Source organism: Chelonia mydas, chromosome 6 (assembly GCF_015237465.2).
Source record: "Chelonia mydas isolate rCheMyd1 chromosome 6, rCheMyd1.pri.v2, whole genome shotgun sequence".
NCBI classification, from domain to species: Eukaryota; Metazoa; Chordata; order Testudines; family Cheloniidae; genus Chelonia; species Chelonia mydas.
Window position 1 is genome coordinate 73,824,043 of NC_051246.2, and position 16,260 is coordinate 73,840,302.

Genomic DNA, 16,260 nt, shown 5'->3' on the forward strand with positions numbered 1-16,260 from the left:
AGATGGGCACTACATTAGCCTTTTTCCAGTCGTCCGGGACATCCCCCGATCACCATGAGTTTTCAGATAATGGCCAATGGCTCTGCAATCACATCCGCCAACTCCTTTAGCACCCTCAGGTGCAGCGCATCCGGCTCCATGGACTTGTGCTCGTCCAGCTTTTCTAAATAGTCCCGAACCACTTCTTTCTTCACAGAGGGCTGGTCACCTCCTCCCCATGCTGTGCTGCCCAGTGCAGTAGTGTGGGAGCTGACCTTGTTCATGAAGACGGAGGCAAAAGAAGTATTGAATACATTAACTTTTTCCACATCCTCTGTCACTAGGTTGCCTCCCTCATTCACTAAGGGGCCCACACTTTCCTTGACTTTCTTCTTGTTGCTAACATACCTGAAGAAACCCTTCTTGTTACTCTTAACATCTCTTGCTAGCTGCGTCTCCACGTGTGATTTGGCCTTCCTGATTTCACTCCTGCATGCCCGAGCAATATTTTTATACTTTTCCCTGGTCATTTGTCCAATCTTCCACTTCTTGTAAGCTTCTTTTTTGTGTTTAAGATCAGCAAGGATTTCACTGTTAAGCCAAGCTGGTCGCCTGCCATATTTACTATTCTTTTTACACATCGGGATGGTTTGTCCCTGTAACCTCAATAATAAGCTTTCCGCAGTCCTCCTTCCGAGGAAGTCATTTCCCATTTTGGATGAGAAGATTCCCTTTAAAAGCAGCTCAGGAGCTGCAGCCGCATCTTTCTAAAAAGCCAGGGAGGGCCTATCCACACTGCACCAGAGCATGTCTGAACCTGGTTACACAAACATGGCTGGTTGTCCACACAGCATTACTCCAGCAAGCAAAATTGTGTCTCAGCACTGCATGTCTTCACTTACCATGCTTCAAAACAGTCTTCGCACCAGTGCACTGTGCTTGCGCATACTTGCAAGCTCAGGTTACCGTAATAATGTTTACTGAATTTCACTTGGATTCCATCAATATCAGGAAGTGTTCTATAATTTGGAATTGTCTCTATGGATTATCTCCTACAACTCCATAACATTACCTATGCACAACAACCTAGATAAACTTATAATTTAATTGTATCCATAGGTGAAGAAAAAACAAACAAAACGAGTATTCTTTACGACAGTACAAAAAGAGACAGCCCAGAACTGGGATCCACAACACTCAAAATGCAGCTCTAAAAATCCACAAGAAAAGTCATTGTTCAGTCCACAGAGGTCTGTGCTGAGCTTTCACAGACCTGCAAGTTGTTTCTCTATATCCTCACTATCTGCCTACATAGCACCCCCATGGACCTGAAATTGGCAAGGACAGTTAATATGTGAGGAGTGGGTAGTAGTGAGTGTATGGGCTACAGAATAGCCTCCCGTGGCACTGATGGGGTTAAAGATAGGATGCATCACTGGAGCTCTGGAGTGAAAGACGAGAGGACTGCCCTCACCAGAAGCTGGTTACACCACCCACTGTATTTATGACATGCTGGGCTGGGGTCTGAGGCATTTTGCACATACTGTATGTGGTTACTGTGTGCTACCCCACCATCTCTCCCACAAACCACACCAGTTCCCACCCCCCCACCCCCCCGGCTGTATACTGAGGTGCTAATTCAGTGTATGTAATAGACATCGATTTTTTTTTCCCCTCTTCCCTTGTCTTGCTCCCAGGACTCATTCTCTCCCTTCCCTTGTGTAAGGGGTCCAGCTCCCATTAATGAAAAACAGTCCATCGCGTCTATAAATTGCCCTTTCCACTTCCAAGGGCCTTCAGAGAGGAAATCACCCCGTAATCCGAACTGCTCTGTGTCTGCCCAGATTGAGGGGCTTGGCTGAGCCTCATGGAGCAGCACTCAAGGCACTGCTGAGTTTCGGAGATCTTCCTGGCTCTTTTCATCAGACCTCAAGGTAAGCAGCTCAAGGCACTGACCCCCATCCCAATGATCTCCGCTCCCTGCTGTGCCGGCCTGGCCATCCAACAGCAGTGTTTCTCCAGGGAGCTATGCTTGGTGGGTGTGATACAGCTATAGGCGCTATGGGCCAAGCCTGCAGTTCTCAGTCCTTCTCAAAACAAAAGTCTCGTGGGGAGGGAGGGGGAAGAGGGTTTGGGGGTTTTTTTGTTTGTTTTTGTTTTTGGTAACTTGAGTAAGGACTCCAGGATTTGGCTCCTTTTAAAGTAATGTTGATGATAGCTAGATCAGTTCCTACCCTCACTACCACACATAACACTCTGGCTATGCCTCCCAGTCATGAGTCTGCCACCAGATGGCAGACCTACCCAATAGTCAAGCACCCATCAAAAGTCCTACTTCCCGTCTCCTCCCCAAAATCCCAAACTTCAAACCGTCTCAAGATATACAAAACTATACTCGCCTCTGCCCTTTGGGGCCCTCTCCATTGGAGGCATTTTCTTCTTTTAGAGCGTAAACCTGGTTTTATAAGATTGCTGTAGAGACCTCCTGGACTGTGACACTGGCAGATGACAGCATCACACCCCACTGCAGATGCGTTTTTACACATGGAGGTAGCCACTGAGGAAAAGGCCATGGGATCACTCACCAGTTTCCTGGTGCAGATGGCTGCCCATAAAGAATGCTTCCTTGCCTGAGCCTGGCGCTACTGTCTGCAGGAGCAAGAAATGAAGACCCTCGAGAGAGAGCGCACACACCAGAGAACGAACGAATACACAGGCTACTATTCCACTGTAAAAGAACACAGCAAAGCATGGCCAATATGGCTTCATCAAGGACTAATCAGAGATCTGGGGTATAATAGAAGCCTTCCTTGGAAGTGAGACAGAAGCAAAAGAGAATATACTCAGTTAATGCTGCAGAGAAAAGATAAAGGCAGCAAAAATGCAGGATTAGAGCAGCCAAAGAGGGTAAGGGTGTGTGTGTGGGTGGGGGTGTGTGTGTCAGAAAGGGTATTACTAACATGGGGAAAGTCAGAAAATCAGAAATTAGGTCCATTACAAGTTGATGAGCGAGGATACCATCAATAAATGCTCTTTGATGGTTGTGATGCCCAATGCCTCTCCAGATCTGTGCATGAGACGGAAAATAAAATGAGAGACATTTGAACAATTCAGAAGTAGTGAAGAGTTTGTGAACGCAGCTCTTGACAAACAGTATGACACACTTAGGAAATGGACCATGCACAAACCGGCAAGTCCAGAGATGTCCAACACTGTAGTATTTTCAAAATACAGAAATTAAAATAAGTATAGAGCTTCGTGGCTCAGGATGATTACTAGCTAACTCCCTGCATGCATCTCCCCCTCCTTGTGCCTTCACTGACTGCTGGTGGCTTTGCCAATAGATAGCGGTAGCCTAGTCACCGGATGGTGCACAGCCACATAACCTGCAATGCCAAGTTTTCCCACCCAACTAGCGGCCTTAAAAACCCGTTTCCGCAGCCACCTCAATCTCCAAGCTTTCTCCAACCTGCTGAAATGGACGAAGTTCCTCTCCAGTGGATCCAATTCCCACAGCAAACCTGCCAACAGACTCAAAGAAGACACAATATTTAATTTGCATTAAATAAACCAGCCCTATTTAGATACACTTAGATTTGCACACAGAGCAATAGACAAAGAAAGTGAGTCCAGTGGATGGAGCACCAGCCTAGGAGTCAGAGGACCTGGCTTCTATTCCCAGCCCTGCCACTGACCTGCTGGGTGAGCATAGGCAAGTCACTTCACCCCTTCTGCCTCTGTTTCCTCTCCACCCTTTATTTGTCCTGTCTATTTCGACTGTAAGCTCTTTGGGACAGGGACAGTCTCTCACTATGTGCATGTACAGTGCCCAGCACAACAGGGTCTATCTGTCACAGCTGGGGCCTCTAGGCGGTATTGTAATACAAATTACAGACATCCACTGATCTCTTGGTGATGTTGAAGGGACTCTCCCTCCCTCCCCCGGCTCACAAGGTGATAATCTGTCATCCCTCAGAATGCTTTGCTGAATGCGTCTGTTCCAATGGGTGTTTCCGTCTGGTGGTCTGAAGGCACAGGACTTGGAGGCTGAGGGGTTTTGGCTTTTACCACTAAGAAGTCAACTTCTTTTTTATTTTTAATTCATTTGAGAGGAAGACATCCTCTCTCAGATACTCCTGGGATGGAGGCCATGGGAAACCAGATTAAAAAAACAATGCCCCCATCTGGTGCTCACTCAGCATCTTCCTCCTTGGGTAGCTCTCTTGACACACACAAAGATACCGAACTACTTTCCCTATCCCTCTGTGGGCTCATTCTACAACCCTACAGATATCCACACCTCCATGAGTACCCCCCCACCCCTCGCTCCCAACTGCAAGTTTCCCATCAATCACACATACCAAGGTCGCACATTAACATCTGCTCCTAACCGACTCAATCTTGCTCGCTTCTGGTTCCCGGATTACTGGCATCTACTCAATTCTCCTCTTAAATTGTTCAAAGAGCCCCCCGGCCTGAAAACTGGCCAGTGCTGGAAGCCATATGGAATTCTGAGTGACTGCGGAAAATAAAAACTGCACAACACTTGACATTTGTTTTCTAAATCAATACAATTTTTCAAATTTATTTTTTAAGAATTACTTCTAATATATCTTTCTCACAGAAGGAGGGTATAGGGAATGCTCTCATTCCATCTGTAAACACTGAAATACAGATCTGGGAAACCAGGGAAGAGACACAAAAAAGTGCATTTTACAAAATTCTCAACTAAAATATATTTTACATGTATTACATTTCAATTTAAATTCTACCGACTGCATTTTCAGTTTCAAAAAATATTTCCATATCTAATAGATTAAAAAAGCATGAAATATTCTCATTATGGATAAGACATTTTGATTCATTTACATGCTGTTTGCACAACAGCATAAGCAACCATGTGAGTCTTGAACAATGTTCTTGGCCTGAAGCAGATTCTGACATAACATCAGAAGAGACAGGATTTCTCCTCTCCGGACAGGCGTGACAGCACATCCCAGAACCTGGGCAAATACAATTTTTCCTCTCCCCTTTGGGCAAGTTGGATTTCTTTTCCCGCCCCTGGAAAGGAGATAGGACAGGTGAGGGAGCGGGAAGGGAGGAACCAGGAGAAGTAAGATTTTCAGCAAGTGACTGCGGTTTCTGAGGCTGGATAGTAAACGCTTTACTGACTTTGCAGTAGTGTGCAGATTTGAATTAGTAGGAGGGCTTGAGAAACCCTGTCATGACATCAGTAAATAAAGCTACTCCTTTTGCAAAAGAGGATCCCCAGACATCTTAGCATAGACTGTCCCTGACCCCATTGATCCTACTCAGGATGGCTCTCCAAGGGGTCCCAAATCTGACTCAGGACATATCAGCTCGTCCATATAAGGGTTCCTATCATCAATCTGGGCTGTTTCCCCTGTATTAGTCCCACTGCTCCATTTCCCCTGTGCACCCCTTTTCACCCTGTAGCCACAAAAACTACCTCTCACCATGGGACCAGAAGGGCAGGCAGCAGCTACAGAAACTACAATATTGCTCCACAAACACACCACCGTTTACTATGAGGGAGCAGGAGCTGTACCGTCCTCCCATCTAGAACCAGTGAGCATCCCCTCTATGATGCTTCTCACTTGGCCAAGTGAGAGCCCTGAGGTTCCTCCTGACCCTGCCCTGATGCTGTAGTGAAATGCGCTCTGTAGTGCCAATGGCCTGACCTCCTTATTCCAAGTAACTGTTAAGGAAAACACAGACAATTACTTGACACCAACAGTACCTTGAGGTATAAGTGGGATTAGATGCTTAAATTATGGATCTGTGCTCAGGTGCCTAATGTTAAACCTCTTGAAAATGAAGGCTTGGGAGTTTTTCTCTGGGGTGCACTGGCAGGGACTTTGGAATTTTTCATCATCCTCTGGAATACTGAGCAGGAATTGTCCACTGAGACCAGGTGAACATGTGCCACACTTCCAGGCATGGTCCTCATGGGCCTCAGACCTCCCCATCTTCTTTCGAGATCCTCTTGTCCTTCCATAAACATTCCCCTCTTTGGTATGTAGAGCAAATCTATGGATAACGCCTGTACTAACAGAAACACAGGCTGCACTATTTTCACTTAACGGAATTGAATGTGGTAGGGATATTTTCTCCAGGCCAGGCAGGCGTAGCCTCAGTGATCAGAGCAAGAGGGAAATCCCCTTGATTCCAGCTCCGTCAGTGTCCATGGTGAATACAGGTAGTGCTACTTCCACTTAAAGGACAACAACGTTAAAGCAGTAGGAACACTTCTATTGTTTAACACTAGTTCAGGCACCCCCAAAACTGAAAATGCAGGTCCCTAGTTTAAATGAGTGACTCCAGCAGTCAGCAGGTACATGGATTGATACAGTGTTGATTCTCATTCTTTAAATTAGTGCAATCTACAAATGGATTCCCAGCTTTGTGTGACTGATTCAATGGACTCTGTTATGCTGTCCTTTGGTTTTCTTTAGAATTAACTTCAATAGTTTGTGTTAAGATAAACTAAAGTATCTCTAGGATCTATACACATAAGGCAAGAGGCAAAAGCATCTGTAGGAATCAGGTAGCATTTTTCAACAACGCACACCTCTCATTGGTCAGTTCCTTTCAGAAGCAACCAAGCCACCCTGGTGAGCATGTTCAGATGTCAGTATAAGTGGTAGGGGAGGAGGATGGAAGGCAGTACCAAAAGAGAGCACTGCTAATTTTCTCAGCAGTATGACCATGCCCAAAACCAAAACAATCGTGTCAGGTGTCATTTTTAGGATGAAATAGCCAAAGGAAATATTTTTCATTTCTTCCCCTGCCTCTAGCTTACCCACCTATAGTGGAATGTGCACATCTAGATTCTATATGGACTAAACTACAGCAAAGAAAACTGAACTTGGAAGGGAGAGAATAAACCATTTATACTGCTAGGGATAGCCTCTGATGTCAAGGAGGGCAAGGAGACAAGTATCCTGAAGAGAAGAAAAGCATGGCTTTCACCTACAGAGCAAACCTCGTGTGTTCCATATCTTACAACAGTACGTGTCTGCTGGAAGCGTGCCTTATTGGCCAAGGACCTCTGACAGACATGAAGCTTTCCATAAAGGCGTGAGGTAAGGCCTACTATCCCTCGCCCCATTTTCTGCCTTGGAGCTGAAACAGAGTTCACGGCCTGCCTAAAGGCCCTAATCTGGGTAGTAAATCATAGACTGCAGAAAAACTGTATAGGGAAAAGGAGTCCCTCTCCCTTTACAAAGCAAAAACTATTCAATACGGCAGACAGCCACACTGCACCTGGCACAACTTCACGAGGAATTACTGGATTTTGAAGTAGCAGTGACATCAAGAATTCCCACACCCTGCCTTTTCTGCTGGGCAAGCATGACTATCCTGCACCATGCAAATGAACCGGGCTTTGCCCTCTCTCTTCACATCAGGACATGAAAACCATGGACCTATCACAGCTTGACTCATACCTGCACCACAGCATCCCTCCTACATATTCTGACCACCCCCACCAATGATGGCTTTGGATTTAGTATACTGGCTTTTCTCCCCTGCAAAACCCCTCTCAATATATGCATCTCTATATACATATATAGATATAGATTTACATATGCAAGTACCTATATCTATATACATATATTTATTTATAGGTATATATTTTAATTTATCCTCTTTAATGAAGTGCTGTGCTTTGAACTGCTGGCCTTCCTTGACAGGGATCTGTTCCTGAATGCGGAAATCTTTTCAGTCTTTGAGGACAGAGTGCTTGGACGTTCCTTCTGGCCTGCAAGCAGTACTAGAAAAGTTGCTGAGCATGCATGGATGTCCCAGACAGTCAACCTGCCACTGGCTCTCTGGTGCCATTTGTCATCACCATAGCTGGACTGAAGAGTTTTGCTACTGCGGATTCTTCAAGATGCGCCCATGTCGAAAATCATAGACATGGCGGCAGAGGAAAACCAGATCAGGATCAGTGTCCTCTGGCACCTTGCGATGTGGAGGGGTGGAATACTCTTCTGACGGAGGAACCATCATTGTTTTCCTGCCTGGGATCCCCTCGACACGACGCTTTGCCAAGGCACAAAATCTGCAATGTGATTAAATACAAAATGTCACAGGGAACCTTCATTTAGTGCCTTCACTGCTCAAGCTTTCACTTTTCCTGCTAAGGCCTCCTGCTGGAAGAGACTATAATCTCTTTCTGCTCCTTAGGGTTATACCCATTATAGTATATTCCTGCCAGGCTACTGCAGGAGTGGGGAGGATAAAGTTATGGATTCTGGAATAGAACTATCCTTTCTCCAGAAAGATCTAGAGGTTGGTTTACAAGTTATAACTACTCTGAGCTTTACCAAATAGCACAATAGTTTAGATTTCCTGGCTGGTAGATTCTGTACAGTTTTACAGTATGGAGGATTACAACAGTTAATCTGCATTGTTTAACCACCTTTGCCTTATTTCTGTTGATCAGCACTGGAAAAAAATTATTGCTCAAATAAAGGTGACTAAGTAAGAACAGAAGCCAGGTCACAGAACACTCCATTCTCTGAGTCAACAAGGCCTTCTACTGCTCCTGCAGGATGACAAAACAAACTTAAATTAACGCATACTGGAGTTGGATACTCTGGAACAACACCTGCCGTTTGTGAGCCTGGTGCAGGAGGAGGAATATGCCCTAGTGCATTATAGTACTTTAAAACAATGACTGGACATTTGCAGAAAAAAATGTGTGCGTATAAAACGATTCACCAGCCAGTCAACCTGATAATTATACCACAGTGTTTTAATTTATAAGCACTCATGGCAGAAGGCTCCTGGACACCTTAAAAATATAAACATTTGAGCTCGAATGGAGAGAACGTGCACAAACAGAGCTGAGATCAGGAGCAGAACAAAGCATGCCACCCAAACACCAAGTAAAATAAAAAACCTTGAGCCTTGCCCAGTGGGATGACACAAACATTCAGTGGGGCATGTTGAAAAGGACAGCATTCCTGGCCCTGCAGAGAAGGTCCTGCCTTCTGCACTTTCTCGGGTTTATTTGTAGCGAAGCTGCTGTAAGAACCTCACTGAGCTCAGCTGTAGCAGCAGGACATAAGCAGACAATACCTGACGTAGAAGAGCCCTCTTACATGAGGCTATCTGAGTATAGCCATAAAATAATGATACACTAGCTGCCTGTTCTGCAAGTGAGAAACCTATGGAACGTGGGTGTAAAACTTGTAGGCGAAGACTCCTGCACAGTAGCCAAGCTTGTTCTGCAATAGCTGCAGAGCTGGAGCGGTTTAAGGGCACAAGTGTGCACATACCAGTAATCCCGCCTAAAGATCAAAGGCTGGCATCTCCATGCTAAGGCTGACATCAGGAAGAAAGCGCCTACATCTGAAATATTTTGAAGATTAAAACCAAACAAACAACTACTGACCACTGATGAAACATGGGCTTCGGTGATCAGATTGTGATTGAACACAATTCTCATGGTGAGAACTCTTCTCATTGTGCTTGGTACATACCCCAGAGACAGAGCTGCCAATGAAGCAGCAAAATCCTCCATCCACAGGTAAGATCTCCTTCCTATCTAGCTTGAGTTCAAACACTTACTTTGCAACGACTGTGGTAGCACTGGGATGGAATCACCATAAACAAAGCTTACGTAATTTTGGGCATCTGCTTACTAACCCAGCTGGTTGAACTCTCACCTGAATAGAGGCACTTAGGAATGGGGGAGGATATCTGCAAGATCTCAATGAATGGATACCACAGATCACGCTACTTATCAGTTCTTCACGTGGTTTCAAAGACACATTGTGCAACAGTGGTTATCTGAACAAGAATGCGTATAGGAGGTTCCTCTGAGCCAGTGAATTCAGCTTTGCTGACCAGTTTGTGAAAACACCTTCCCACTGCCTTTGCTGATGTCTTTAGACTCCCTGAGCATTCAAACCAGTTTAGCACAGGTCAGCAATGGACCGCTTGTACAGTGTGCAGAGAGGCACATTTCCAAGGAACACCGCCAACAGGTCCAGTTAGTACAAAATTTGTCAAGTTGGCTCCACTGTGCAGTAAAAATATCTCAGCATGTGGCCAGTGAGTCAGGAATAGCCCCTGTGGGTTCTGAAATGGGCAACCCCTCAGCACACCGTAATTTATGAAGAAAGGCTGTATTCCAATCACAGCAGCTTCATGTCAGAGCTGATGCAACTTCACAGGTTCAAAGCAATTAGAGTAGGAACAAACCTGTCCTCTTTTGCTGGTGGTTTTTATCTGGACATACCAAGCACATTTGTAAGAACATCCTGGTTTCTTTTTTCCAGGGACTCACTGCGTACACAACCTTTTCTTTACTACATTTTCATTCTATGGCTCACTTTAGCAAGTCCTTCTGAAAGGTAAGTTATACCAAAAGGAAAATGACAGAAAGTGGTCTTTCCAAATGATTTTAATTCCCCAATTATTCAGAGTGGATTTATTCCACTTTTATTGAAGTTCCATAAAGGCAAATTCTAAATAGTTCAGCGCTGCTCTAGTTGCTTTAATGTAACATCCGCCTGCCTCTGTCAAGCCATGCCACAGGGAAATGGGACTCCTGTCCAGAAGTTTCAAACCAGTGCAGAAGCCCAATGGTATATTATTCCCAGTCACTCATGTCTGCTTTTTCGGGGAGTGAGTTATTAAAAAAGCAGCATGTAGTTCAGAACCAGGATGTACATGGTGTGCAAAAGAACTTTTGTAAAAATCAGTATAAGTTTGTTTAATTAAAAATAACTATTGTAGGAAATGACCTTCATTCTTAGAAACCCAGTGAAGCATTGGAACACAGCATAAGGAACAGTGTGAAACTGGCTAAGCTAGTTTTACTGCCCAAGATGAGCAAAGCATACAATGCAACCAACAGCACACAGTAAAAGCACATAAAATAGGATACATTTTTAAAGGGTTATTTTCCATTTTAATAACCTATGATCTGGACTTTAGAGCTAATTTCTATTTTGCCACTGTTACTTTAAATGGTGCAATCTGTTAGAAAATACAGATACTCTGAAGTCCTTGGTCACTCAGACTGATTAAAAATAGCGAAAATTAAACCGTAAGGTCAGTTAAATACTTCTCTAGTCACTATATTGGGTGACCTAATTACCAAAACACCTGATACTATAGGCACGTCTACAAAGAGTGATAAGGACAGCAAACACATTAGGCATATGCATTTTAGTTGAACTTTGAGCGCACATGTGCATGTGGAGGAAATGTACAATATTGTATGGGTTTCTCTATTACACTCCAGTGTTGTAACTGAAATGTTACTGTGTTTTACTGTGTCTACTAATGAGCATGTTCTGTAGTAGAAAGGTCATGCATGTGTAAACACTTATAAACCGCTTAAAGTGTTTATAAAACACAAAGCAAAGAGATACCCAAAGAGCTAGAGCATGACAAACACTCCTAGATTAGCACAGCCCTCTCATTCACTACATGTACCGCAAGTTTACGTAGGAGAGGTAGGCTGCAAAGCACACGCAGTTCTGCTGAATGAGGTCAGGTAATAGAAATGTTGAAAAGAACTGGTGATACAGAGATAACTTGCTGTTGCTTTTGCAACTTAAGAGCACCACCTACCTGCAGTACTCTGCAAAGGTCAGAACATAGCACTTTTCCTCAATGCAGGCAATACTGTTTTCATCCTGATGTCGGGATGCAAAGATCTCGTTCTGCAAACGGATATACAATGGGGACAGTCACTCAACTGGACAGGAGCGCTTAGAGAGACAAAGCAGTCCTAGGTATACTCTCCTTAAAGAAGAGAAAGGCTATGCACACATGCAAAAACACACTTCTTAAAGAGAAAGCACAACCCCCTACAAGTCAGATGTTGCAATTAACCCAAACAATTTACAGTTACAATTTTATAGCCTAATTGTTTTAGTGACCAAAAGAACTTCACTGTTTAACATTTGACCAAAATGTTATAGCTTTCCCATCACATATACTCACCACCATTCTACTTTATATTGTCAGGTCTCCACATGTATTGCAAATATCACTGTTCAGTAAGACAGCTGCCACCATCAGGCAGCCCAGAGATACTGCTTATAACCAAATCTCTCATTTCAAATGCAATTGAGAGGCTGTGACTTATATTGTGATAAGTGCTTCTCACCAGGTGACCTTTCAGAATGCTGCATTGAGCAATATGAATGCAGCTTTTTCAAAAAATTCTCTTCCAATACCAGACTCAGCAAGAAGACAGCTTAGAGGGGAAAATGTCCCCTAATGTCTGTCAGGGGAGATACTACACAAGGCCCAAGATGCAAAGAAATCCAAAGTAAAGACAGAATTTTTCACCCCATCCAATCCCAGTGTCAGTCCTCTAGAACTGCATGTGGGAAGACTGGAGAAATTGCATGGCAAAGAAGGAACCTTCTTACAATCCCCCCCTTTGTTTAGCAACTTAGGCAGAAGGCAGGAGCTCTCTTCCTCCCCCATTTCCAATACCCTGGGGGACAGTCTCAGTTTTCTCTTCCCTGCGCTGGAAATCTTTTCTGATTCATTTTCACAAATAAATGATATGAATGGAGTATGGATGGTACTGAGCTAACCTCTCCCACTAGCCTCTAAATTATTGTAGTGATCAGTCTCAGACTAAATAAATTGTCCCCTTTTCTTCTCCAACTCTCCCCCAGCAACTGAAAGAGCTATTCTAAGTGATGAAGAAATGGCAGTAGCCTCTTCTCCCCAGTTTGAGTCTCGAAAGGGTGCATCTGAAGCAGTTAGGGAGGGGTAGACAAGTGCTGCCACTGGGCATAGGCCAACCCAGCTGGAGCTAATTTAGTGAGCATTAGGTGTGGCAATCAGAAGCAAAGAGGATCTGGGGTAATAAGGGTGCTGTTGTGTAAGTGCCTGGAAGCAGCAGCCAGGAATGTGCTTCAGGGTTCGTTTCGCCTGGAGCCCTAGGGAAGCAGGGTAGGCGGAGGACAGGCTTCACTACAGTCTCAGGAGCAGGGTCAGAGTCTGGGAACGTGATCAACAACTAGACAAGTAACAAAAAACTAACCAACAAACAAACCCCAACCCGTAGAGGTGTGTGAATGTTTTGGTTTCCTCCTTGCATCAAGTTTACCTGAGTCATCCTTGGCAAGCCTATTCTACCTACTCAGCCCAGTGGCAGCTTCTCCTTTTAAAGCAGTTTTTGTATAGCAAGACAGGTGTGGGAGGAGGAAAGTGAGGTAGTTCCTCCCTAACCCAACTTCTTGCTCTCTACACACTAAAATGCAGCTAGATACCCTCAGATTTCATTTGTGGACTAAAACGTCACAAGGTACCAAACTGGTTTCCAAAAGAAAATTGGGGATTGTACACGTGGCATGCACAACTACTGAATGGAATTTAAAAACAGCACATTGTGGACTTTTTGTTGGATGGAAAAACGGCAGGAACTCATTTCTTCTCTAATCTCTGTGCTCTTTTGGTTTAAAAATGTACCTTTCCCCCCCAGGCAAAACCAAGCAAAGCAACAGGCCTGGGTTTGAAGACACTCTGGGTCACAAGTTTTACTTTTAAAAGTGAACCCTTTGTGCAGAAGGAGCACAGTGTCCCTCTGAAGTCTGTTTTTAACCCTCCTAATAAATCCACCCTTTTCTGCCCTATACAGATTTACTTTCACATTATACAAAAAGGGAACAGGAGCTTTTGGTCTAGTATGTCTAATTTCAGGCCAGAGGGACTGGACTGATCCTCTAAAAGAGGAGTTTTTAATAGAAAGTCAATTCAATTCATAGATTTAAGGAAAGAAGGGACCCATTCAGATCACCTAAGTCGGATGTCCCACATAACACAGGCCAGAAATTACCCAGTAATTCCTGCATCGAGCTCATAACTTCTGGTTGAACCAAAGCCTATCTTTCTGAAAGACATTCAGTCTTGATTTAATACAAAACACAGCATTTTCTGATTCCCAATACAGTGCACCTTCCCCTAGCTAAAGTCAAATAGCCTCTTTTATAAAGTGGCATAGGACTGTTTTCAGACCAGAGAAAATAGTAAATTTTAAAGCAAAGGTGGTCCTGTGAAAGGTACAGATACTTCTGTTACCACCCATCCTTGTAACTCACAGCATTAGATTGCTTGCGTCCTACGTGAAACACACTGGTTTTACCCATTCAACCCAAAAATATGGCAGCATCTGTGGAGCAGCCAGGAGACTAGTGTGACAAGGATCCTGTCTCTATGTGTTATGAAGGGATAAGCATGAATGCTGAGCAGGGATGTTCATTCCAGTCCCATCTCCCTGGAATAGAGCTGATCCTTGCCAAATATCCCCTAACCATCCCAACTAGGTATTTGGGATTGCTCACCTGATGCATGCTGGGATTGCGACCTCCCTGAGTGTGCTCCGGTCTGTAATACCACAGGAGACTCATCATTAGCTCCCCTGGAAGGAGACAAGAGACATTTTGAAGTCAGTGATGAAAACACGCATTAAGGAGTGTCACCATCCAGTTTCAGCTCTCCTGTTTCATCCATCAGCCCTTGTATTTCCATAGCTCTCACCTAACTGCAGCTATACCGTGATAAATATTTGATGTTGAGCTGAGTTTCCTTTTGTTATAGCAATTGACTAGGTAAAACAAGTGGTGTCACTATTCCATTGTACCCTCACCATCTAATAACTATTCACAGTCCCAGATGAAGAGGTCACTAGTCAACAAAGCCAAACTGTTTTATTCAAATATAAAATAGCAGCTGAACTGGGATTTGTCAAGTACACGGGTCCAAGGTTTAGGACTTGCAATATTTAGTCCTGGACAAACGCAAAAAGAGCACTACTACCATGGTACCAGCAGAGGCCTTACCATCTTAAGTTTTGCTATTTCACAAGCTGTCAGGGGTATGACTTGCTCTGTACCATTTGGCATACTAAGCTTCCAATTTAGACAAAGAATTAGGCTCTAGCCCTGGAGACCTGTCAGATATGGGATCTTACAATCAAAATCACACTATTCCAATTACCATTCGGCTTGTCCCTATTACATGATTTTCAGTGCTAATATCAAGAACTTCTGCAGCTACAAATCAATGCTTCATCTCCCAGATTACAAACTGTTTAGAATATTTGCACAATTAGTGGTTCATGAGATACCTGCTCCTACTAAATCACGTGGGAGAAATTGTTGCAAAGATCTTTAGTTGGTAGATCTGTACAGATGCTTTCAGGACAATTACTGATTCTGAGTCAACGACTAAAAAGATGAAATTTCAGTTCCTGTAGCAGAGTTCACCATGCACAGCTATAGGGCTCTGATTACCTAGCTCCTTCCCTTTATCACCCAAACCGGTAGTGGTGAGTTATTCTGGCAAATTAGCGTCCGCTACTCAATTCTGCCATTAACCCATTTCCACTCAGTTCTTTGGGATTTGACGGACAGAGGGTGAACATAATGTACTCTGGCTTTCTGCCCAGTACCTGTTTTTGGGTCTTCCCACAGCGCCGATATCTTTGCCACATAAGGCATAGATTTCTTTCGCGGTCCTGATTTCAAAAGGACTGTATCTCGTACCCGGATAATTTCCCCATCTCTCTCCACAGCCTGGTAGCTCTTACGAACAGCTGGCTCTGGCTCATTCTACAGTGTTGGCAGGAGAAAGAGAGGCAAAAAGTTAGGCTAGGAAATACTTTAGAACAACTAATCCAAGCTGCCTTTAATCGTCCTGGTCTTGGTTAAAACAGTTCACTAAAAACCCTGTCCGAAGTGGTGCACCTTGGCTGCAAGAGCTCCCAGAGAGAAGTCACATAGCGCAAACCCACTCATAGCATCTCTATATCCAGAGGGCAAATTTGAAAAGTGGGTGTGAACTATTTGCTAATGAACCTAGAAAAAAAAGCCACAGAACATTCTCCTGGGTTCAGGAATCAAGTGTCTTCAGATCAGGTATGGCCACCAGTCTCATGTTCAGAAGGGCTATGGAGGAAACGAAATGCTACTGCTTCGGTACAGTAGATTGCAGAATCTTCACCACGCCAGTTTAAGGATCAGTCTTAGTCTAAAAGGAAAAAGTAGTACTTCGAAACCGTCTCCCCCATTGTATTTTAAATTAATCAAAAGTGAGCATTCCTATACCTGTGCACACACAAACCTGCTTTCAGGTAAGTGTTCTTCTGACCACAAATTTTTAATATTACCAACCTAGATATTGTAGGTTTCCAGCTGCTTATGCTACTGGTGCAATTGGAGACTAAATCTGTTGTTTGTTTTGAAATATAATAGTTAGGCTTCCTAAGAGACT

General features: G+C 44.0%; 1 protein-coding gene across 6 annotated transcripts in view; it reads right to left on the reverse strand.

The window, feature by feature from the left end:
* Positions 1–4,531: 4,531 nt before the first annotated feature.
* BAHD1 (bromo adjacent homology domain containing 1) overlaps positions 4,532–16,260 on the reverse strand; it is a 77,524-nt gene continuing 65,795 nt past the window's right edge. For all 6 annotated transcript variants that reach the window (XM_043548724.1, XM_043548723.1, XM_043548725.1 and 3 more), the window contains 4 exons: positions 15,440–15,599; positions 14,331–14,407; positions 11,596–11,687; positions 4,532–8,065 (listed from right to left, as the gene is read on the reverse strand). In XM_043548724.1, the coding sequence (XP_043404659.1) occupies positions 7,876–8,065; positions 11,596–11,687; positions 14,331–14,407; positions 15,440–15,599 (519 nt within the window). In that variant the 3' untranslated portion in view covers positions 4,532–7,875. The remainder of the gene's footprint in view (positions 8,066–11,595; positions 11,688–14,330; positions 14,408–15,439; positions 15,600–16,260) is intronic.